A 23,555-nucleotide genomic window follows, 5' to 3' on the forward strand; every position below is an offset into this window, starting at 1 on the left:
AAAAAGGTTGGTTTGATTCTGACTCTGCAGTTGCATAATCCTCATGGAATACAAATCATCATCTCTATCACTTCCATCCATATCACTTTCAGAAGAGGGCATCTGTATAATAGTAAATATAAATCTGTAAGAGGACATCTAGAAGAAAATTATATCATAAGCTACAAATATGGTTCCAACAAATTGCATTAATTAAGAGTACATGACAATACATGGCAACATCATAAGATATGCTCCACAACTAGTTAAAGTCTTACATAAATTAATTAAGTGCAGATAAATAAGCAATAGTCATGAAAAAAGATACAATATACATGCCACATGCATGTATTATGCCACTACTTAAATATATCATTCCTAGTGGTCCACTCATACTTCATCTTGAGCCACTCAAACCGTTCTTCAAGTGTATCCAATGTCATGAACATCTCTCTTTCAGCCTTCTTGGTAAATACTTGAGTAGCTATGAAGTGCTCCTTTGAACCAGCCTTAGCACCACACTCCTTCACCAATGCCATGACATCCTTGATTGCACACCCAGATGTGTCCTCCCTTCTTGCCATAGACTCACAAGATGCACTTGTCTTCTCATTCAATGACACAATGTAATAAAATTGTTCTTCCATCCATTGTCCTCTGGTAGTCTTTGATTTTTTACCTTTGTCCTTCTCAGGCACTCGACGTCTCTTTCCTTGCCCACAAGAAGGTGTAACCTCCTCGGCAGCACTTTCATCATCCTTATCACCACCATCCTCCTCATCTTGATTGAACACATGTATTTCATGAGCTGGACTTTGGGGTACGACATCACTTAAAGGACACCAATGATCATCTCCACTGTTCCGAATATCTTCAAACATTTCAGCCAACAAATCTTCATTTTGAAGCCCTCGATCTTTAAACTTGGTGATTCCTTTGACTTCCTGCAAAAATACAAACAAAAGTTATACATAGACCACAAACCGTGCATTAATAGGAAAATATGCAACACAACTTGAAGCTTACTTTTGTTTTCTTCTTCCACCAAGCATCTGAAGCTCGAACAGTTTTTCTTTCATTATCCCAGCCTAAACCCGTCTCCTTGAGCAAAACCTTCCAATTGGTATAGTCTTGTCTCAGTTTATCCCATTTATTTTTAATTTGTAGCTTGTCATAAGATATGCTGGTCCTCTCTGTAAACTTGGCCATTACATTGTCGTACCCAATTTTGTTCAAGTGGGTTCCTGATCGATTATTAGCCTTCACTTGTTCAGCACATAACTCACAAAGTATCCTAGTATTTTCATCATTCCAATCGGCCATCTTGCTGTCCAAAATATTGATTATAATATCTCCAAAAATATAGCATGACATCAACACATAAGCAGTCTTTGATATAGTACATGGCAGTGACAAATATGTATTTGTTCACTTTAGTGCAAAAATATAGACATGGCAGTGATAAATAAGCAGTCTTAGGGCACCATTTTTTTCATTATATATTGGTCTATTTTGCCTACAATACTCACTACTCTGCCAATAAATCGCAAAGAATACCAAGAAGATAACAGGTTATTGTTCTGATATGCATAGCAGAAGCAAATGCATGCCTAGGTGACATTAATCTAAGGAACATTTTCTTACATCAGTTCTTGTCGTTTTAATGACAAACTAAAGCACAAATTACCTAAAAAAACTGAGATTGTGGCACCATATGAGAGGAAAGTAGCAGATCAAGCAAGCAAGCAGACCAAACTTTTGTGTTCTGATTGCGGCAAGCATGCAAGCAAAGATTGACTGCGGAAGATCGAGCTCACCACATGAGAAGGAAGCAGCAGATCAAGCAAGCAAGCATGTAGATCGAGCTCACCTTCCACCGACAGGGAGAGGAGCAGGGGTGACCAGCTGAAGGAGTCTGCTGCCGGCCTGATGCAGTGGGGAAACGGAGGTGCTCTGACCTCCAGCAACTCGAGTAGTTCGGTTGATGCACAGGGGAAACGGAGGAGGGGCGGCGGAGAGGGGCCAGCAGAGGAGGTGGATCTGCCTCTAATCACCCATGGCATGTGGAGGGGAGAGCGATATGGGGAGGTGAATGGGAGCAGGGTGTGCGATCCTGTGTGCAGGTACAGATTTTGCCCAATGGCAATGGTGGGTAATTCTACCGAAGTTGATGGGCTGCTCTATAACGTAGAGAGGGGAATCGGGTGGGGAGCAAGTTTTTTTCCGCTCCCCGCGCCCAGTGCAAATAACGGGAATCGATTCGTTGCTTCCCAGGTACGAGCTGATTGGAAAATGGTCGTTTGGTAGCGCTTCAGTGGATTCTGGCACGGAATCTGCTCCCGAAGTGCTACCAAATGGCCCCTTAAATTTTTCGAGTTTTGTTAAATCGTGGAATTTTTACATTTGGACCATTTTTGAAAACATACTTTACAAATGGACCTATGAGGAAATAATTTTTAAAAATAGACCTTTTTCACGGCACTGTGATATTTGATGTCATAGTTGAATAGCACATTACCGTGATAATTGGTCCCGTGCTAGATGCTACATATAATTTTCTACGTTGGACTTACAAGATCATACGTGACAGCTACTATAGCGTCAATTGTTATGAAGTCATGCTATTTAACAACGGCACCAATAGTTATGGCGTTGTAAAAAAATTAATTTCTTGGCATTGTTTTCTCATGGATCCATGCATAGAAAAAGATTTTGAAAAGGACTAAGAAACCAAGTGAAGAGGTGTCTTGGTTTGGATATGATGAGGCATTGACAACAGTTGATGTATTGAATTTGGTTATTATGTGTTTGTGGATAATTGTTCTTATTCTTGTCTAACTCGAGATGACGATGTTTGAAATTGGTGAATGCTTCTCTGTACGTAGAAAAATTGCACACACTGGAAGTTTCGGTGTGAATATCGGAAATTCTGATATTCACTGGAAGTTTGGGTGTGGGCAGTGTCTACTCGTCGGACTATTTCTTGCAGAGAGCAATTTTTTGCACGAAATTGGAGATCAATGCACCGGAAGGTCTGGTGAGTGTGGTGGCTACACTGGAGGGTATCACCGGAGCATTTTAAACACTGAAGTAGAAATGAAAGCAAACACCGGATGATCCGGTGATGGACTTTGAGAGTGTCAGAGTATTTTTCTGCAGAGAGGAGATTTTTGGCGCCAAGTTTGATTATGTACTCTAGATAGTCTGGTGCTGCAATTGTGAACACCGGAGAATACACCAGACCTTTTGTTGCAGAGAGTTTGCAAAAGGGTGGTTCGGTGGATTAGCACACACCGGATTATTCGGTGATAGACATGAAATCATCGAAATCTTTCACCAAACCTTTTTTTGTAGAGAGCAAAGTTTTTCTGGAACAGATAGTGTTACACTCACCGGATAGTCTGATGTTCAGAAGCAGAACACACCGGGACATCTGGTGTTCATATTTTCTGCATGATGTGCTCTGAGTTGAAGTTTTTGCTTTTGCGCTAACCTAGAAATATTTTGGAGTGTGGATAAATGTGTTTGCTTGTTTCAAGGTGTGCAGATGACGGATGCAACTTGGCGGTCGATGGTAGGTGATCGGGGCTAAGCTTGTGCTTAGTGCCGAACGATCAAGGAGGGTCAGACAGAGTCAAGGGTGATCCTAGCTGTACATATGAAGGTCAAGCAAAGCATGAAACAGAAGATGAAGATGGCATGTTGACAAAGTCAAACGAAGGGGATGTCAGTGCAAGTGACAAGGCGGCCCGAGGGATTAGGAGCGGGAGAGACTTGTCGACGGTCAAGATCATAAGACGGAGGACATGCGCCATCATCAGAGCGCTTGCTTCAGGTATAAGCATGTGGCGACTAGTCACGTTTTGAGAAACATGCTAGGGTTTCATGGTTTAGTCTCAAAACCGTGGGAGAATTGGAGGAGTATGTGGCACCATCACGAATCTTGCGTCGAGGCAAAGTTAAGTCGTAAAGGCGTCGCGGCCGTCCGATGAATGGAGAAAAAAATGGACTAAAATGCACTCGGTGGTATTTTAGGAAAAAGCTAGAAGACTTGGGGGTCAAATTTTTTATGCCTATAAATAGAGGGGTAGAGCTATGTGAGAGGGAAAACCAGCCATTTTAGTCTCTCGTGCCACCCATATGAGAGCATTGTGTTAGGATTTTAGTGAAGAAGAGGATGAGTGCTTAACCTATATAATAGGTGAGAGTTTTAAGAGAAAAATCTTTGTAATCCATCTAAAATAGGGTTGACCTCTTTGAGTAATAAAGTTTATTTTATTTCATATACTTGAATTCTCCTTCTTCTAGTTTCTCTCGCTCGGTTCTCTTGTCTTGTGTGCAAGTTTTTCCTTTTTGGTTTGATTTTTAGACTGAAATTTCAGCACCTTGTGAACTTATTTTTCTTCTTGCTGGAGGTATAAAATTCGCATACACATGCTTATGTATTGAGTCTTGAATTCTCTTATCTCTAGACAATCAATTTGGAGAGTTCCGTTGTTAGATGTTTATTTTTTCTTGTTTCTTTGCTAGTTATAATCTTTCGAGTGCTAAGATACATTGATTGATCTTAAATAAAACTTATAGTTCATATATCATCCGTGAAGTCGTGTTGTATCGATTTTATATTGTTAAAATTTCTCTTAATTTTTTTACTTCCGCTTGAGTTTTGAGGTACGTTGGGTGAACTAAATAAAAGAAGACTATCGATTTCATAAGAAATTTGTTGAGTTATTTATTCACCCCCTCTAGTAATCAATCTGGTTCCTACATGACCAAATGATAAAAATTTCACTGCCAAAATCTCCTCAAGGAATTTCTTTGAGGTTGTCTACCTGATAGCTAGCTAATTTTCATTCAGATTGCAATCAATCTTTTGACCAATAAAAAGCTGACACGCAAACCACATTTTATATCTCAAAGAAATCGTCTGCTTTATTTCGGTGCTTCAGTCAGGTTTTTTCATTGTGAAGCAATCGGTTTTTGTCAAGAAAATATCGACTGCTTTTTTGTTTCATTTTAGTCAGTTTTTTTCTTTTAAAGCTACAATTAAATTAATGAACTAATAATGACTATTGACCATTGAAATTTAGTAAATATATAGAATGTATTGAAATCAGCCAACTTTGAATTTGTCTTGCAAGGACTATCAGCAGCATGAACAAAACCAAACATATATCAAGTTCAATTCAGCAGCAGCGCCTGTACACTGGACGCAGAGGCAGTACAGCAGATAGCAGTAGCTCTGGTTGGGGTTCAGTGAAGAAGAAGCTGAAAGGAAATAAACATAGGAAAGATGGGCCAACATATGAGAACAAGATTTACTTGTGAAGGAACGGCAAAAGAAATACCAATTATATTAATAAGAGAGAAGTACCCAACAGGTTACAAACAAAAGAACAAAGAGGGATGAAAAGACAAAAACTAGTTAAGCTCTCGCAATTAAGCGGCCCAAATGGCTTCCTCCTTAATTTTGTATAGGACCTGAGGCACAGTCGTATATGAATTCTTGAAATCCTCACATTTCGTTCCTTTACAGATCTCCCAACACACCAACATAATTAGGGACCTCAGGCCCTTGTGGCACAGAGGGGCGATTTGCCATGAGGGTCCACTGATAATGAGCAAAAGAAAGAGATTTGGGCCTAGTTAACAAAAGAAAGAGAAATCTATTCAAATAATCGAATTAAACTAGGAAATCAAATTGAAATAACAAGTTCATGGATTGAACAGGAATACAAGTGAGATGTAATTAACCATACAAAACATATATGCAAAGCTAGAATTCATCTTAAATAGGATTTTGCACTAGAAACGCTAGCCTAGACACCGTAGGCTTTGTAATGAGTCTTTAGAGCATTTCATGTGTATTCTTTCATGCTGTTGTGCTTGAATTGATTTGGGGACATGGGATACTCGGGATCAGAGCTAACCGAGAGGACGGAGCAGGTGTTGGCGAATCCGATTACTACTACGCTTGAGCCTTTCGGCCTTTCAGGCAAGTCGAGCTCTTTCATGCACATTCTTCTTTCTAGACTTGAGTAATTTTATATCTACTATCATTTGCATCAAAACTTGCTTTACAATCATAATATGTGAGATGATTATATATATACACACACACACACACACACACACACATATATATATATATATATATATATATATATATATATATATATATATATATATATATATATATATATATATATACATATATATACACACACTATGATGTTATTAGGTGGAACAGAGATAGCCCAAGCGATGATGGTTGTTAGGCTCCTCTGCATACGGGTATTATATAGGTTAATACCAGCGCCATATACAACGTATCAACCATAGACCTGCTATGTGGACGGACTAAGCTCAGTATTTTGCGTTGCCAAATTAACAGAGCACAAGATTAATTTGATTCCTAACGCGTGCAAATATATTATAACATGTCTATTAACAACATAAACATATGCTAGATAGATAGACAAAGTATATAATACATGTATCGTCATTACACATAGATAAACTTACAACGGATCCCACTAGATGGAAGACGAACAGACGAAGAAGTCGATGTAGATATCACAAAGGAAGTCACAAGAGCGGTCGCGCGGGTGTGCTTCCCTAAAACCTAATCGTCGATCCCTCGTGCAGGCATCAGATCACTAGCATCAGCTCAGAGACTCCGCTCACCCTTGATATGTTGCATGATAGAGAGAGGGCGGCAGAACTCAGAAGCGGTGAGCACAGCGAAAACTGGAGAACGTGGTTTTGGTGTTATCGATCTGCCCCCGTTCACAGGACGTCTCCTGTTATATAGATGAGATATTCCCCACGATTTTGAACTACCAGATATCTAGGAACAACCCCTTAGTATCTCTCAAACATGGAACTAACGGACTCATCGCACGCAAGCGTGCTCATCCCACTATGCAGTCCCACGTGGTAGCCTAGGTGTCGATGATGTGGTGTTCTCGCACGCATGGCAAAAAAGGAGCCGCCTAGTTGGACACACAACTCATCATGACACGATCGCGCATCGTCGCAAGTCACGTGTTAATCACACGAAAAAAAACACAAAACGCGCTTGTGTTACCATAACTATAAGCCTCCTCTCTCTCCATCCATGTGCCTCAACTACAAGCATCATATGAGACTTCTATTTAAGTTGGACTACCTCATCATAGCTAGACAATATGAGACTAAAACCCTTGTGCCTTTTCCAAATGAAATTGTACCACAACAAAGGCCCATTTGGGTTGAGCCTCAAATTTTATCACAACTATACAATGGATAAAGCCTTAAATTGCTAGTCTTGTGTATGCAAGATTCACTTAAAGGCATTGATGATACTAGGCTGTCTAGAGCCATGCCTATCATTGGAGCGTTATGGTCATGCTCCCATGTCACCTAGTGAGCTCAATAGAGATTACCCAAATCTTATAGACTGCGACTCCACAGTTAAGCCCACATAGGTGTGTTCTTTCGAGAATACCCTGCAAGACAGTATCTCGCCTAACATCAGCCTCAGAACACATTACGACTCATGTCATCCTCACACGCAATACTGAGAGTACGCATCCTCTAGTGGGAAATGATAAGTATAAATGTACTCTCGAGTTACAGCTTGTTTTTCCCAAATCCTACTTCACGAGATCCCCATAATTACGAGGTTTATTCAAAGATGAAATTGCATCCGGTAACCCCTTACAAGGATATTGGTAGGCTTGAGCCATCTATCTAAATGTTCATTTGTTGGCTCAAGCTTCTATTTCAGAGCAGACATCACTATATCCATAGCCTCATATTTAGAATCAAAATAGGCAACCCTCTCTTTTTATTCAATTATGAAACATATCTTCTGTAATCACATGAAATCCACGAAAGCCAGTGAATACTAGAGCTAGGTGTCACGTATTTGACTGAAGCAGCAAGTCTTTCCAGTAATCTCTTTCTTTCTTTGGCCGTGTCATGAAGTGCAATTTTCTCATATGGGCCTAGACTCTTACGGGAGGTAGCAATGGTGAATTTTCCACAATGGGTGAAAGCCTGAAGGATTATCACTGCAAAATAACTCAGGTGGGTTTCAATCCCATTTCCCTCGATTCGTCATCTGTCACATAACATGATAGCCCCTTAGTAAAGGGATTCGCCAGGTTTCTTGTTGTATTTATGTAACTTATGGCGACCAATCTAGAATTTTTCAAAAGAATTATGGATTTGATTCACTGTTTCACATGTCTTGAGGACTTCAAGTTTTCTTTTGCACTTCCAATAGTTGCAATCACACCCTGGTTATCGCAGTGCAAAAGAATGGACGGAATCGATTTAGCGACCATTGGCATGTCCATCAAGAGTTCTCGTAGCTGCTCTACCTCACTAGTGGCTATCTCAAGTGCTACCAATTCAGCCTCCATCATAGACTTCGTTAGGATAGTCTGTTTTCAAAGCCTCCATGATATTGTAGCACCTCCAATAGTGAATACATATCCACTAGTTGTCTTAATCTCATCAACATCTGAGATCTAGTCGGAGTCATTGTACCCTTCCAGTACCACTGGGTATAGTGAAGTCCATAACTTGATGTACCTCTTAAGCATCTCATCACTCATTCTAGCGCAACCCAATGATCCTTTCTCGAGTTAGAAGTGAATCGGGTCAGTTTGCTTACAGCAAATGCGATATCAGGTCTAGTTGCACTAGCTAGATACATGAGAGAACCAATGATCTATGAGTATCTCAACTGATCATTCCCTTGTCCTTTGTTCTTGTGAAGCTTTAGACTGAGATCATAAGGTGTTGGGGATGGCTTACAAGCTGAGTACCCAAAATGGCTCAAGATGTTGTCTACATAATGGGATTGCTCGAGAGTAACCCCATTCTCGCCTTTGATTATTTTTATGTTAAGTATTATATCTGCCTCTCCCCGATCATTCATGGCAAAGCTTTGAGACAAGAATGATTTGACATCACTTATTGCATTGATATTGGTCCCAAAGATCAATATATCATCAATATACAAACACAATATCACCCCCTCACCCCCACCAAACCTATATTACACACATATATTAGCTTCACTCACCACAAACCCTGCAGAGGTCAAAGTTCTATCAAACTTCTCATGCCATTATTTTGGTGCTTACGTTAGTCCATACAAGGACTTTCACAACCTACACACTATGTTTTCTTGTCTAGGTACCACAAAGCCATCAAGCTGCTCTATATAGATTTTCTCATCCAACTCTCCATTCAGGAATGTTGTCTTCACATCCATTTGGTGAATATGAAATTTATATGAAGTAGTGAGTACAATAAGCACACGTATTGTGGTTAGCCTTGCAAAAGGTGAGTAGGTATCAAATAGTCCTCTCCTTCCTTTTAGGTAAACCCCTTAACCACAAGTCTAGCCTTATATTTATCAACAGTACCATTAGGTCCAAGTTTTTTTCTTAAAGATCCACTTACACCCAATGAGTTTGCACCCCAATAGATGATCACATATTTCCCAAGTTCCATTTGATATAATGGATTCCATTTCACTATGAATCGCTTCCTTCCAGTAATCTGTATCAGAAGAAGCATATGCCTCTTGTTGGCGAAAACGCCCCAGCCTGAGATATTTAGATGATGCACTATGGCATTACTATAGCGATCTAGTACCTAGTTACCGCATCACATGTAAAAGGATGAAATACCCTAAATACCCTCCTATGTATATGATTGTAACATAATATCTTATGGACAGAGTGGCAACTTCCCCTACCCCTTCTCTCTATAAAATAAGCCCTCAAAGGGCAGGAGGAGGACAGAGATTTTTCCCTTCTTATTACACAGACTCTCTCTCTCTCTCTCTCTCTCTCTCTCTCTCTCTCTCTCTCTCTCTCTCTCTCTCTCTCTCTCTCTCTCTCTCTCCAAAAAAGGCTCTTACACCATCTTCAAACTTGGGTCCTCATTAGTGAGCACGACTCTCGCCGTATTTTGTTAGGGCACATTTTTCGTGCCCCAACACCTCCGAAAGGGTTTTGGGAATGTCACCTATGAGATACACAATGAAATTATCACCAAATGATTTTTCCAATCCTTTGTCTCTTACTCCGTTGAGGAGCCATCTCATTGTCATTCTTTTCATTTGGTTATTCAGCAAAAGTGAAAGGTTCAGGAGAAGGAATAACATTTTGCTTACTAGATAACGCTCCAATATCCTTCATTGGAAAGATGTTCTCAAATAAGCTTGCATCTCGAGATTCTATCATAGTATTAGCATGCACATTTCAAATCTCAAATCTGATTACTAAAAATCTATAAGCTGCACTATTATGTGCATATCCTAGAAAGACATAATCAACAGTTTTTGGTCCTAACTTTCTTTCTTATAGGCTGGTACGTTTACTTTCACCAAGCATCCCCACGCCCTAAGAAAATGCAGAGAAGGCTTTCTCCCTTTCCATCCTTCATACGGGGTTATTTCTCCCTCCTGAGAGGGAACTCTATTCAGGACAAAACAGGTGGTCAAGATGGCTTCCCCCCACCATAGCTTAGATAAACCAGCACTGTCTAACATGGCATTAACCAGGCCCGTAAGTGTTCGTTTTTTCCTTTGTGCCACTCCATTTGATTGGGGCGAGTAAGGATCTGTCATCTCATGGATAATTCCATGTTCCACATAGTAGAGGGAAAAAACATCAGAGAGATACTCTCCTCTTATATCAGACCTAATCCATTTTATTTTCTTTTCTAGTTGGCTTTCTACCTCTGCTTTATAGACTTTAAATCAATTCAAGGTTTCATCTTTTTTTCATCTTTTGTTTTTACTAGATAGAGATAGTAGTACCTAGTCGCATCATCAATAAAGGATAAAAAAGTATCTTTTCCCTACCCTAGTCAATACTCCATTCATTCAACATAAATCAGAACAAATAAGTTCTAAGGGTGTTAAGCTTTTCCTCCCTACAACCTTGAAGGGCTTTTGAGGTTGCTTAGCTTGCACACAAACCTAACATTTGGACCCTCTGACTATGGAAAAGTTTGGAATTAAATTAAACTTGCTCAAACAGATGATTCTATCAAAATTAATATGACATAACCGAGAGTGCCAGACAGAGGCCTCCCCTGTATTATTCTCACAACTAGAAGAACATGAAATCGAGTTCACGAGAGTATTACAACCATCAATCACAGAAAGGCGGAACAGACCTCTGCTATCATAACCCTTTCCAACAAAGGTTCCGAACTTTAAAATAATAAACTTGTTCAACTCAAACACTAACTTAAACCCGTCATGGCACAAAAGAGAACCACTAATAAGGTTTCTATTTATTCCAGGGATGTGCTGCACATTCTTCAGAGTTAGAGTCTTTCCAGAGGTTAACTTCAGATCGACTCTACCAATTCCTTCTACAGCCGCCCTTGACCCGTTGCCCATCAAGGTGGAGCACCTACCAACAGCCTAATAAGAAGAGAACAGGTTAATGTTAGAACAAACATGAACATCAGCTCCTGTGTCCATCCACCAATCTGTCGTCCGACATGCTAGAAGAATTTCAAGAACATACTCTGATCCTTTAGCCTTCCCAATAGTTACATTCACAATTTTCTGACCACCCTTCTTGCCTTTGCGATGGTGACACTTCCTGGCTATGTGACTAGGCTCGCCACACACGAAGCAAGTAAGGTCCTCCTTGTTCTTTTTCTTCTTAAAGCCGATAGTTTGTTTGTCCTTTCCTTTCCAGTTCTTGTCATTCTTTTTGCCACCACCAGATTTGCCATCCACCACATTCACATTTGAAGGACCATCTTGGGTAGAATGAGGCACATCCTTAGATCTCGCCTTCTCCGAAACATCAAGAGTGGCAACCAGACTTTCAACAATCATAGCCTCCTTCTTGTGTTTCAGGCTCGTGGCAAAGTTCCTCCATGAAGAAGGTAACTTGGCAATTATGCCACCGACCATGAACTTGTCAGGCAAGACACAGTCAAAGTGCACAAGTTCCCCCATCATAAGTTGGATCTCATGAGCTTGTTCCACAACCGAACGGTTGTGCACCAAGGTAAACTCATGGTACTACTCACTAACATAGAGTTCATGTCCAACATTTGATTCATTGTACTTGTGATCAAGGGCCTCCCAAGCGGCACTGGTGAACTATGGTGAAGTACATGCAGATGTCACAGAGCTAATCCGACAGGAGGGATAGCAGGCAGCCGATACATGTGTTGTTCTCCACCTCAAAGTCACGGTGTTGCTCTAGAGTAAGGGGCTTCTCTGGAAAAATCATCAACCAGATTCTCATCGACATGAGCCAAAACTTGATTCATGTCTGCCACCTCTTAAAGTTATTCCCACCGTGAATCGCTTAGGTGTCAATGCATCCAAAATTGCAGCCATGTTAATTATCTCAGGTTTCTGGATTGTTGTCAAATTAACAGGGCACAAGATTAATTTGATTCCTAACAGGTGTAAAAACATTATAACAGATCTACTAATAGCCCAAACATATGCTAGATAGATAGACATAGCACATAATATATGTATTATCATTGCACATGGATGAACTTACAACGGATCCTGCTAGGTGTAAGACGAATGGATAGAGAAGTCGATGTAGATGTCACAGAGGAGGTCGCAGGAGCGGTCGCGCTGGTGCGCTTCCCAGAAACCTGATCGCCGGTCCCTCGTGCAAGCCTCAGATTATCGGCGTCGGCTTGGAGACACCGCTCACCCTCGATCTGTTGCATGACAAAGAGAGGGGCGACAGAACTCGGAAGCGGCAAGCGTAGCAAAAACTGGAGAATGTGGTTCTGGTGTTGTCAATCTGCCCCCGTTCATAGGACGTCTCCTGTTATATAGAGGAGGAGATATTCCTGATGATTTTGAACAACCAAATATCTAGGAGTCGCCCCCTAGTATCTCTCAAACATGTAACTGACGGACTCATTGAATGCGAACGTGCTTATCCCACTCCACGGTCTCACATGGCAGCCTAGGTGTCGATGATGTAGTGTTCTCGCACGCGTGTCAAAAAAGGAGGTGCCCAGTTGGACACACAACTCATCATGACACGATCACGCATCGTCGCAAGTCACAAGTCACAAGTTAATCACACAAAAAACACGAAATGCGCATGCGTGAGCATGCATTACCATAGCTATGAGCCTCCTCTCTCTCCATCTATGTGCTCAACTACAAGGCTCACATGTGGCTTCTATTTAAGTTGAACTACCTCATGATAGCTAGGCAATATGGAACTAAAACCCCCCATACCTCTCCCACACCACCTTGACTTTTCCAAATGAATTTGGGCTACAGCAAATGCCCATTTGGGCTGAGCCTAAAGATGTCTAAATGGGACGTGCCTACTGAGCTGGCTCGAGACACGATACTATAGGCACGACCAAGGCAGGACACGAGGCCACGAGTCGTACCTGGGTCAAGTGCGCAGCACGGCTCAACTGAGTCGGGCCAGCACAGGCATGGCATAGACGGGCATGACCCGACCTGCACGCCTGGGCCTGACTATTTTCTGTTTTCTATATATTTTTCATTTTGTAGCTATTTTTATGTATTTTCTATATTTTTATCTCATTTTATCTTATTCTTATTTATTTTCTATATATATTTAATTTTGTAGCTATTTTTTATTTTTTGGCATCCCGTTATGGGCCGCCCGTGCGCCGTTGGGCCACCCGTGGTGCCATGCCCACTGGGCCGGCTATGCCGCAATCGTGCTCGGACCACTGTGAGCCAAGGGCGCAGGATGTGGACCGACACGGTATGACCCGTTACACAAGTCAGGCCTATCAGACCGGGCTAGGCCTAGCCGAGCCCGTACCAGGCCAGCCTGACATACCCACTTGGACACCTCTGGTTGAGCCTCAAATTCCAACATTTTGTCTATATGTCTTACCTCCGCGTGGGAACGTAAAACCTATATTGCAACATAAGGGTAGGCGTCAGTACCAACTAAAGATTGAATAGATTGGATTGGGCGTTATATATACAATGGTATATCCCAATTGGTTGCAAGACCAATCAGGCGGAAGAAAAAGGAAGAAGGGCAAGAAAAACGCTTTGCTTTCTTAGTCAAGCCACACATTAAAGGAAATATGTAAAGCGTGCTGACCCCACGTGGCAAAATTGGCTAAGACAATATGTGGTAAAGTGGTACACCTATGGAGAGTTAAAAACGTGGATATTCACTCTTTGCTTCTGCGATAGAAGTTATGCCTCGGTGATAAAGGAATACCTTATAGGTGGTCTTTGCCTCATGGTGATGAGTGGCTCGTAGGTTTTAAAAACCATAATGAATATGACTTTTCTCAACAACAATCTATTTATGCAAAATACTCCTTTAGAATGGTAGGTTTCTTGGTAATTGTAGTAGATATGTGATCATGTATTCTTCTCGCTATAACTCAACTTGTTGAGTATCCTTCGTACTCATACTTGCTATTTTACTTATATAGAGGGCAGTGGTTCTACAGAGTACCCAGAAAGGATTTATGTTATGTGTGATCCCACTCACCTTGACATCAATACAGTCCCGGCCTTGGGACAGGGCGAACGGGGCGACCGCCCTGGCCCCCTGGCAGCAGGGGGGCCTTGCTGATCAGTGTCAGCTACTAGTATAAGTATAGTACAAGACTGAAGCACTTAACTTGCGGCAAGAAACTTGATTGATCTCTCACTCTCGCCAAGAGAAATTTGCACAGCTTATGAGTAGGCACGCCGTGGCTCGTGCCGTCCATTCGGAGTATTTGTTTCCTATTCATCAACTTTTCATCAGTGGAATCTGAAGACGTCACCATGATAGTATACTTGTTCACACTAAAATCTGCACTCAGGTTGAAAAGCTAATATTTACTTGTCATTGAAATTTTGTTGGGTGTGCTTACCTTTCCTTATGTTAATTATCTTTGCTCTAGCTTAAACAAACAAGCTATTTCACACTAAAATTTGGGCTGACTTCTCACTGCTCGGCGTATTCATTAGTTTTGTCTTTCTAGTTAATTATCTTTGCTCTAGCTTAAACAAACAAGCTATTTCATATATATGAACTTTGGTCGATCCAAAGGGCTTCACAAATTTATTTTCATAGTAATTACTTTGAAAGTTCACCATTGTTTATAGATGATGATTTTATCTTATTGTGTCTTTGTCCATTTTGCTTATAACGGCTCGCATGGCTTTTTTGTTTCATTTTAAGAAAAAAGAATATTGTTTTAGATATAATAAGTTTCAAATACAAAAGCAGAAATTCATAATTCATTTTTTAAAGTTCAATTCGAGTTTAGAATTTCTACTTAATTTTTTTGACTACGAACTCAGAATTAACAATCTTTTTTAAGATCCTCCATTTTTATTTGCTCCGGCCCCTAAAATATCAAGACCGGTCCTGCTTCAATGACTAAGAATATATGTATTTTGAGTACGACCCTCCATCTGATGAAGCCGACCCTGAGGAGTAGAAGGCGGCAATACCAAGACCGTTGTGACGTGAAGGACTAAACAAAGTACTTTGTAGAATAGTTTGTTGTAGTATAGCCAGTGTGCATGTAGATAGGTTTGGAGTAAAGGCTGTGTAGCAACGGGTTTGTACTCTTGTATGCTTGTTGTATGTTTTGATGAGACTTTTGTAAACTGCTCCTATGTAATGCACCACTTGACACCTTTATAAGTTGCGTATCTCTGATGTGAGGCATTCTTGGTTATACTCCTTGGTGAGTATAGCAGTGGTAGCCAAGATCAGAGAAATTGTACATAAATAAGAGTGGGCATTCAGGAATTAGGGGTCAAACAAGCACCTAAATAAGAACATGACCACCAAAATCACAAGCACAAATTTAACTTGTTGATGACCGAAAGAGTTTGTTCGGCAGAGTTCTCAGATCAGCTTCCAAAGTGAAATCAAAGGGAGTTCTGTCAAATGACAGTTTGCAGTTTTCAGCTCATAGGATGATTCCGTGGGATTGATTCTTTGAAATGAACTAGATGCTAGGAGTTGAAAAAAAAAACAGTTCACCCTGATTCACTTCTCTCATAAAATCACTTCCTTTATAAAGTTTACTTTACGTAGTATTTAGTTGGAGAGCGAGATATGATGAGATAATTCTATTTATATATTTAAGTATAGAATGATTCCGTTCATATATAGATGTTTGTTTCGTGAATAGGATGAAACGAGTCTATTTTAGTATATCGGGACCACCGTCAGTGTCATGTTCAAAGTGGGACGGTTACGTTCCACCATTTTTTTTTGAAATGGCTCCGTCCCAAATATTTAAAGAGTATTCTTTGATTCCGAACCGTTCCATCATACTGCTCTCCATCCAAACAGCTCAAAAACGAGATGGATCCGCTCCGTCCCATCCCGTCCTACGAACCAAACACTACATTAGAGAATCGCCACAGAATCACTTTCAGCTACAAAACCACTTCTATCAAAGAATTTAAATAAGAGAGATCTGCCAAACAACCCTAAATCAATAAATGTTTCCCACATCAACAACTATTCAACCCAAAAAATCACATGCTCATTCATAGAAAAATAGATCCAAAGTCCAAACGAAGGGGGAAAACACAACAACATAGCAATGATTCGTAGCAACTAACTCGTGGACGAATAACTAAATGAACCACTGTTCCCCAACTCAACCAGACAACCTGAAAAACCAATTGAAAAATCATCGATTCCATCATCCTGTTCGAATCAAGATGTAACAACTACATTACTACTCAAAACCATTCTCACCTGACTCATCCAAAATGGGAAGCAAACCCACAGAACAAACAAAATCCGATAGCACATCAGACTAATCCGATAGAAGGAACATTCAGACCAACAAGCTCACCACTAAGGCTCCATGCCAGCCATGGATCGACCTCCTCGCAACCAAATCGAGCTCTATCGTGCACGGGATTGAACTCCCGCTCAAATCGAGCTCCTTGCCTCGGACTTGCACTGAAACGAGCTCTAATTTTTTTAGAAAATATGAGCTCCACTTGATCCAAATAGATCTCCTTATTCAACACCTGCATTTTTTTAAAGAGGTACGTATCAGAACGTAAACAGTCAACTCACACCACGATACATACGGATACTCACTCAGCACTTACACGTATGTATGCCGGAAAAAAATAGAGATCAAATCCCCCGGTGAACACTCGCGCCAGTCAAAAGGTTCGAACGTAGACAGGTTCGACATAGGGATGTTAATAGGACCCGATTTCCGATTCTCCACGAGAAATCCCCCTATTAGGCGACAGGAATGAAGAGATTTCATCCCCGCGAACTTATATGGGGACGAGGACGGAAAAATGCTTCCTGTTCCCGCTCCCCACTGTATCCCCGATATCTCTCTCTCACACACACATATATATATGTATATATATATTTTTTAGTACATAAATGTACAAACATTATATTACGTAGAGTAAATAATATATTACTATTTTTTAAACTTACGATATTTAATCAATCTTGTATTAATTACTCTTTATATATCAATAAATTACTTATTTATACAACCTACATATTATTAATATATAAAAATAATCAAATATCACAAATATCATTCAATTTTACATCCCTATTGAGGACCCGATCATCGCAAATTCCCCACGGAGATGAGGATAGGAAAAATCTTCTCCAAATAACTAAATGGAAACAAAAATAGGAAGATATTTCCCGCAAAGATTAACCCGTTGCCATCCCTAGTTCGACGTCTTACCACCCGAGCAAACGCTCGATCTCACGTAACAATATATGTGATTTGAGTATAGACAAACATAATGTGAGCATCCCTGGCACGAGCTCCGACATGTGGCATGGGCTACCTGGAGCACCTCACCACCGCTCACCGATGCCGGCGAGTCCCAAACCCCGTAGGAAAAAAGAATGTTCGTCCTCGTCGGTGGCAACGCCCCACCATCACAGCGTTGCATCCTATGCCGTGGCGGTAACGCCTTGCCCTTGCAGTATCGCACTGCCTCTCTATCCTCGTCGTGCCATCGCACAGTGGGATATATGATTCCCGATAGTTCAAGGAAAAAATTACCAGTTGGAAATTCAAACGTTTGAAATCTGCAGCTCTGTAGCCGCCCTTTCCTCTTCCGCGTTCCACATTCGCGAGACTTTCGGTCAATCGCATCAGCAATTTCCCAGAATACACGTGTCACTGCCCACTCAGCTACAGCCAGCTAGGCGACCTGCCCTTCCTCACTGTCCCCACACTGTCAGCTCCGCGACGACCCCACCTGTCGGTGACTGCGCCAAGAAAACAGGCGCGTATTCGCTCCGCTCAGTTCCCGGCTGCATGCGGGACCGTGGCCCACGCGTGTCCCACATGTCAGTGACGCAAGCACGACGTGGGGCCCGCTAGCCAGGGCGTGGAGGTGGAGCCCGCTCTCCACCACGCCCCCGTCCCGTCGTCGCGTACCCACCAGGCCACCACGAGCGCCGCGACGTGCACACGTAGATCCTCTCTAACTGACGTGTGGCCCTTCCATCCGAGGTGGCAGCACGGGTCCCTCCTGTCACCTATACAAGGACGAAGCGATCAGCCATCCGAGTACGTGGCGACGCAAGCGGCAGTGAGCTTACCGCGCGGTGAGCCCGCCGTTAAACCCACCACCCGGGCGCCGATCTGGCCGTTGCGCTCGCGGCTTCCCTCCCCTTCCTATTCGTCGCTGCTCCCTCCCTTCCCCTCCCCACAAAACCCCGCCGCCTCGGAGAAACCCCCGCCTCCGCCGCAAGAACCACGGCGAGCGCCCAGACCATGGCCAGCGTCGCGCCCGTGGAGCCATCGCGGGCGCTTCCGGTGCGGTGCGGCCGGCCCCCGAAGATTCCTGCAGCGGCGGCGGAGGCGCCGAACAGCCCGGTGTCCCCGCTGGCGGCGGAGGCGGTGGGCGGGTACGAGCGGGAGAGGGACGCGAGGATCCGGGAGAACATGGAGCGGATGCAGAAGCTGGGCATCCTCGACCTCGCCCAGAGCCTCAGCCAGTCGGCCGCCGCCTCGGGTGGGAGTGGGAGCGGGAGCGGGCGCTGGCGGCGGAAGCCTGTGGAGCCGGGGTCCGTTGGCGTGGACAGGGTCAAGCCCGCGTCGCCGTCGCCCGCGCGCCGGTCACTCAGGTTCGTACAAATCATCTTCTTGGGTTGGCCTATGCTTGTGTTGTTCGGTTTCTTGAAACTACAGATTCTTGTGCGGACTACTCAGGTTGTCTTTTGAAGGTTGAGAAATTTGTGTGTGGGGTGGCTGCAAAATTCGTTCTTTTATGCTGTTTGTTAGTTCTTGCGTGCGCCAGCATCTGCGGCTCAAGTAATCTTTGACGTATCAAAATGAAATGACCTTACTTGCAGTTCTTGTTCATGTAATGTTCGTAGTAGTCTCTCCCCTTGTACTCTTAACTCCATACATTTTAGTATCAAATCTGTAGTATTTTCAGCGTGCTCTCTCCGTTGATCTTGTGCCTGTCGTTTGAATGTTCATTGGGTACGAATGAGCATGGCTATTCTTTCTTTTTTCCCCTAGAACCCCGTGAGTAACATGCATAATCTTCAAGTGTTCAGCATTTCTAAGGTGGTAACGTCTTTCCGCGAGGTGTTTTAAAGTTCACAGCTATATTTCCTGGCTTCTTGAAAATGCGGCTTTCTCATGGTATATTTACAATCCAATTTTATTTGCTACCAGATAAAATTCAAAAGTGTTACATGTCAAGTAAATTTATAAGGTTTACTGGACTGTATATCTCTGGCCCTTTCATGACAGAAAGTAATATAAACCTTCTTTGGAACTTTTGTTTTATTTAGGTTGAAGAGCATGGAACCAGTTAGCTATTCTGAAATTCGCACAACAAAGGAGAAGGATTCTGAAGGTGGTAAATCTGCATTCATCGAAGAAGGGGCCAAGGAAGAAGTTTATACTGAAGAGCATGAGAAGCTTTTAGGCACATGCCAAACTGCCTGGACTCTCTTTGTGGATGGCTATGGCACAGACGGTAAGCGCATCTATGATCAAGTGAGGGGCCAAACCTGTCATCAGTGCCGGTAAGTTCTCCTGGAAGAACTATTTGGGACTTCTGTAGTTTCGATACAGGTTCCTTTGTTATGTCATGCTTATGTGTTGTATTTTTTTATTTTTGTTGAAGGCTAAAAAAGCTTTGTGAGATTCATTAGAGAAAAGAGAAAACAAGAAAATTGCAAGATTAAGAATACATAAAAATGTACATACCTTTTGTATAAGAACCTGTTTATCATGCTAAGTTTCAGACAACAGAAAAACTACACCTTTTGAATTAGAATTACTGTGACAGTTTTTATGAGATGGCGGAAAGGGTTTTAACGCATTTTTAAACTACGGTTATGAACTCCTGCTAGGAACAAAGTAAAATATTTTTTGTTACCTTCTTCCTAGCCCGATTTAGTTTTTGTATACTAGCTAAATCAATGCTCACATTTTAGTCTGGCTAGAGTCCAACAAAAATATTTACTCAAAGTTCATGTCATCTATTTTGGTAGATGGCAAGTTATTGTAATTCTTGTTCAGTTTTTTATGATTCATGATATTTGTTGTTGTGACCCCTGATGCATTTTACTTAACATAAGATTTGAATTTTTTTCTTGAGGATGCCAGATGTACAGTGTAGTAGCATATTTGCTGTTAAAAAAATATATTTACCGTTCATCATTTTTGTTCAACTTTGGCATAATATTGTAATACTTCCATGTACAGACAGAAAACTCTTGGCTATCATACAAGCTGCTGTAAATGCCAGATTATCCAAGGACAGTTCTGTGGAGATTGTTTGTACATGAGGTGAGCTTTTTTTAAGAAAATTCTCAACTGAATGTTGGCTAGTTGGTTTTGTTACTAGAGAAAAAGAAACATAGTATAATTCATTGATTTTCTGTGAACATGGATTCCTTTTTTGCCATCTTTGTTACCCTTTTTTCCAATATGTGTACATTAATGGACTGGGGACATAATTCCTTCTCTGTCATTGTTGTTGTTGATATTTTAGGATGGCATTGTTTAATGTAACTTATGACTTGCAACAGAATTCCATACTTTTAATATATTCTGCATATGCACCTTTTAACAAAACAGAATGTTTTCAATTTACAGTTTGCGAATCAAAATTGATGTACTGATATTGAAATTATGAAATTTGAGTTTTGAAACTTTTGAAAGCTTGTGGCTTGCAAATGTGTGGGGGATTGGATTTTGATATTGAATTCTATGAAATAAAAATTGCCTAGTCTTTAGTTTTTCTGATACTGAGTTGTCGCGAGAAAATTTCTGCTATGGGTCCTTACCATCGAAAAATATTAAAGTTTCCCTAATTTTGGTAGAAATATTAAAATAGACTACATTTATCTAAATTGCGCTCTGTTTTCTTTTCTCCCCTATGACTCTGCACTTCACATTTAGTTGTCACTTTTGGATTGGCATTTCGTAATCAATGCAGGTATGGTGAGAATGTGCTAGAAGCCAAGAAGAATCCTAATTGGATATGTCCAGTTTGCCGTGGCATTTGTAATTGCAGTATATGCAGAACTAAGAAAGGATGGTTCCCAACTGGTTGTGCATATAGGAAGGTATATATACTAACATACATACCCTTTTACAATTGGAAAGCACAAACTGCCATTTGAAGCATAAGTAATTTGAAATTTATCTATTCATTGTAGTTAGTTTGTACTATTTTTATTGTGTTACTATCTTTCTTTCTTGGCTCATGTGGTTCTTGTTGGCTTTCATATCTAGCCCACCCCAACTTGATTGGGACTAAATGCTTTCTTGTTGTCATTGCAGTTAGTTTATAGCGGTACAAAACTAGGAAGAAAGCTAAATAATGGACTGAATTTTCATGTAGTTAGTATGCATATATCAATTTGTTATTGATCCAAATCCAACTGTTGTGAGCAAGCAGACTTTTCCTTGACGCAGGTGGTCAGCCTTGGGTACAAATCTGTGGCACACTTTCTAATCGCAACAAAGCGATCATCAGCTAACTCAGAGGATTCAAGCTCTGCTGACTCCTCGAACAAGTTGCCATCTAAATCAGAATCCTCATGCATTTCTGATCATGATTCCCCGGTTGCCAAGGAGGGCCTAGAGGATGCAGAAACAAGCAGCAAAGCTAAGCAAAACAAAGCAACTTACCGCCAAGTGAAGAACTCTGATGGTGACGAGGACGATAGCATAAGCGAGTCTGTGGTGACATCTGATTCTCAGGATGATCAGGCCAATAAGGATGCTGATTGTGCCACTCTATCTAAGCCAGCGCTGCCAAGGAAGAGGAAGTATGTTGAACGAAGAAGCCCCGACTGTGTTGCAAGCAGGCTGCGTTCTCGGTCCAACAAGCCATGAACACTTGATCTTATGAGCATAACCTTTTCTTTTGCCTGTCCGACTGTGTGCTCATTTCCTTTTGCGACGGAGAACAGACTTATTGACATAGTGTGTAGGCTCATTTGCAGTTCCTGGTGCATTTTGAGTTCGGTCGTCATTAAGTGGTAGTAGAATGATTGCGGTGCTAGTCCTTTGCAAAGCTGTGTATCAGCTTCAAACAGTGGTGACTGCCAAGTGTGTTTCTGTGGGCTGTGGACCTGCTTTTTCTGATGTTCAGTGGACATTTATCAATAACAATATGCTTATCATCAGCTAAATGTTTAATTTGTGCCGTGTGTTCGTAAGTATTCTGTTATAGTCGGCCTCTGTTAATTTTTTTTTTTGGGGGAAAGAGAGAGTTTGATTAATTAACCAACAGAGTTGTTACCATCAGGGACGAAACTACAGTAGCACAACCGAGTGCACTGGCACGACGGAAAAAATAAAATATTAGTTATTAACAATTCAATTTTATCTTTTATACACCAATCCTACTGCTGAAAATAATTTTAGAAATTATCACATCACATAAGAAGAATATTAGTGAATTTTATCAGATTTTTAGAAATTTATTTGAGGCATTAACAATTGTTACAAGTTATAAAGGTAGTCTTTTTTGAAAAATTTTAATTTAAATTCTACACATGATTTTTGGGTAATTCAATTAAAAGGGGTTGCACATGGATTATGGAACACGTACAAAAAATTTTAGGATTTTTATAGCAACAGAATATCAATATTTTGAACAAATAAGATAGTAGAGAAATTAAAATTGGCTTACCGCCCCTACTTACCGCACTCTCAGAGGGCGTTAAGTGCCTAACCGTCCTATGAGAGGGCTATTTATTTTTGTAAATCTATTCATCCGAGGTATATTTAAATAAATTTTAATGTTAAAATATATAAAAATAAAAACTATGGATTATAGGAATTCCTAGATTATATTCATTCATTGGTTTGGTGATTGGGCTTTTGCCTAGCTGGAATTGTAGTAGAAGTGTGCAATTGTACTAGGCCCTGGCCCATCTTAGGTTGCGAAGGCCCAACCCAACCCAATTTTCCTAGACTGGGCCCAATCTCTGCCCCAACCCGGTCATGCTCAACTTGCACACTTAAAGCAGAAGAGCGGCGGTGGAGGAGCTGCGAGCGTGCGGCTGGGGATTTGATTAATTAATATTTAATCAAATTAT

At 41.3% G+C, this 23,555-nt stretch overlaps 2 protein-coding genes across 3 annotated transcripts; one reads left to right on the forward strand and one right to left on the reverse strand.

The window, feature by feature from the left end:
* Nucleotides 1-219: 219 nt before the first annotated feature.
* LOC133900730 (L10-interacting MYB domain-containing protein-like) lies at nucleotides 220-2,054 on the reverse strand. 2 transcript variants are annotated; one of them, XM_062341954.1, is made up of 3 exons: nucleotides 1,797-2,054; nucleotides 1,006-1,306; nucleotides 220-923 (listed from the first exon to the last, which is right to left on the reverse strand). In XM_062341954.1, the coding sequence occupies exons 1-3, from the start codon at nucleotides 1,832-1,834 to the stop codon at nucleotides 339-341; spliced, it is 924 nt and encodes a 307-aa protein (XP_062197938.1). In that variant the 5' UTR covers nucleotides 1,835-2,054; the 3' UTR covers nucleotides 220-338. The 2 variants fall into 2 exon arrangements, with proteins under 2 accessions (XP_062197938.1, XP_062197936.1); XM_062341952.1 differs by having other exon boundaries at nucleotides 1,006-1,827.
* A 16,546-nt stretch (nucleotides 2,055-18,600) lies between these two features.
* LOC133899947 (uncharacterized) lies at nucleotides 18,601-22,650 on the forward strand. Its single transcript, XM_062340995.1, has 5 exons — nucleotides 18,601-19,103; nucleotides 19,782-20,018; nucleotides 20,704-20,787; nucleotides 21,440-21,569; nucleotides 21,922-22,650. Exons 1-5 carry the CDS (start codon nucleotides 18,751-18,753, stop codon nucleotides 22,342-22,344), a joined length of 1,227 nt encoding a protein of 408 aa, XP_062196979.1. The 5' UTR covers nucleotides 18,601-18,750; the 3' UTR covers nucleotides 22,345-22,650.
* The last annotated feature ends 905 nt before the right edge of the window (nucleotides 22,651-23,555 follow it).

Source organism: Phragmites australis, chromosome 19, assembly GCF_958298935.1.
Source record: "Phragmites australis chromosome 19, lpPhrAust1.1, whole genome shotgun sequence".
In the NCBI taxonomy this organism is placed as follows: domain Eukaryota; kingdom Viridiplantae; phylum Streptophyta; class Magnoliopsida; order Poales; family Poaceae; genus Phragmites; species Phragmites australis.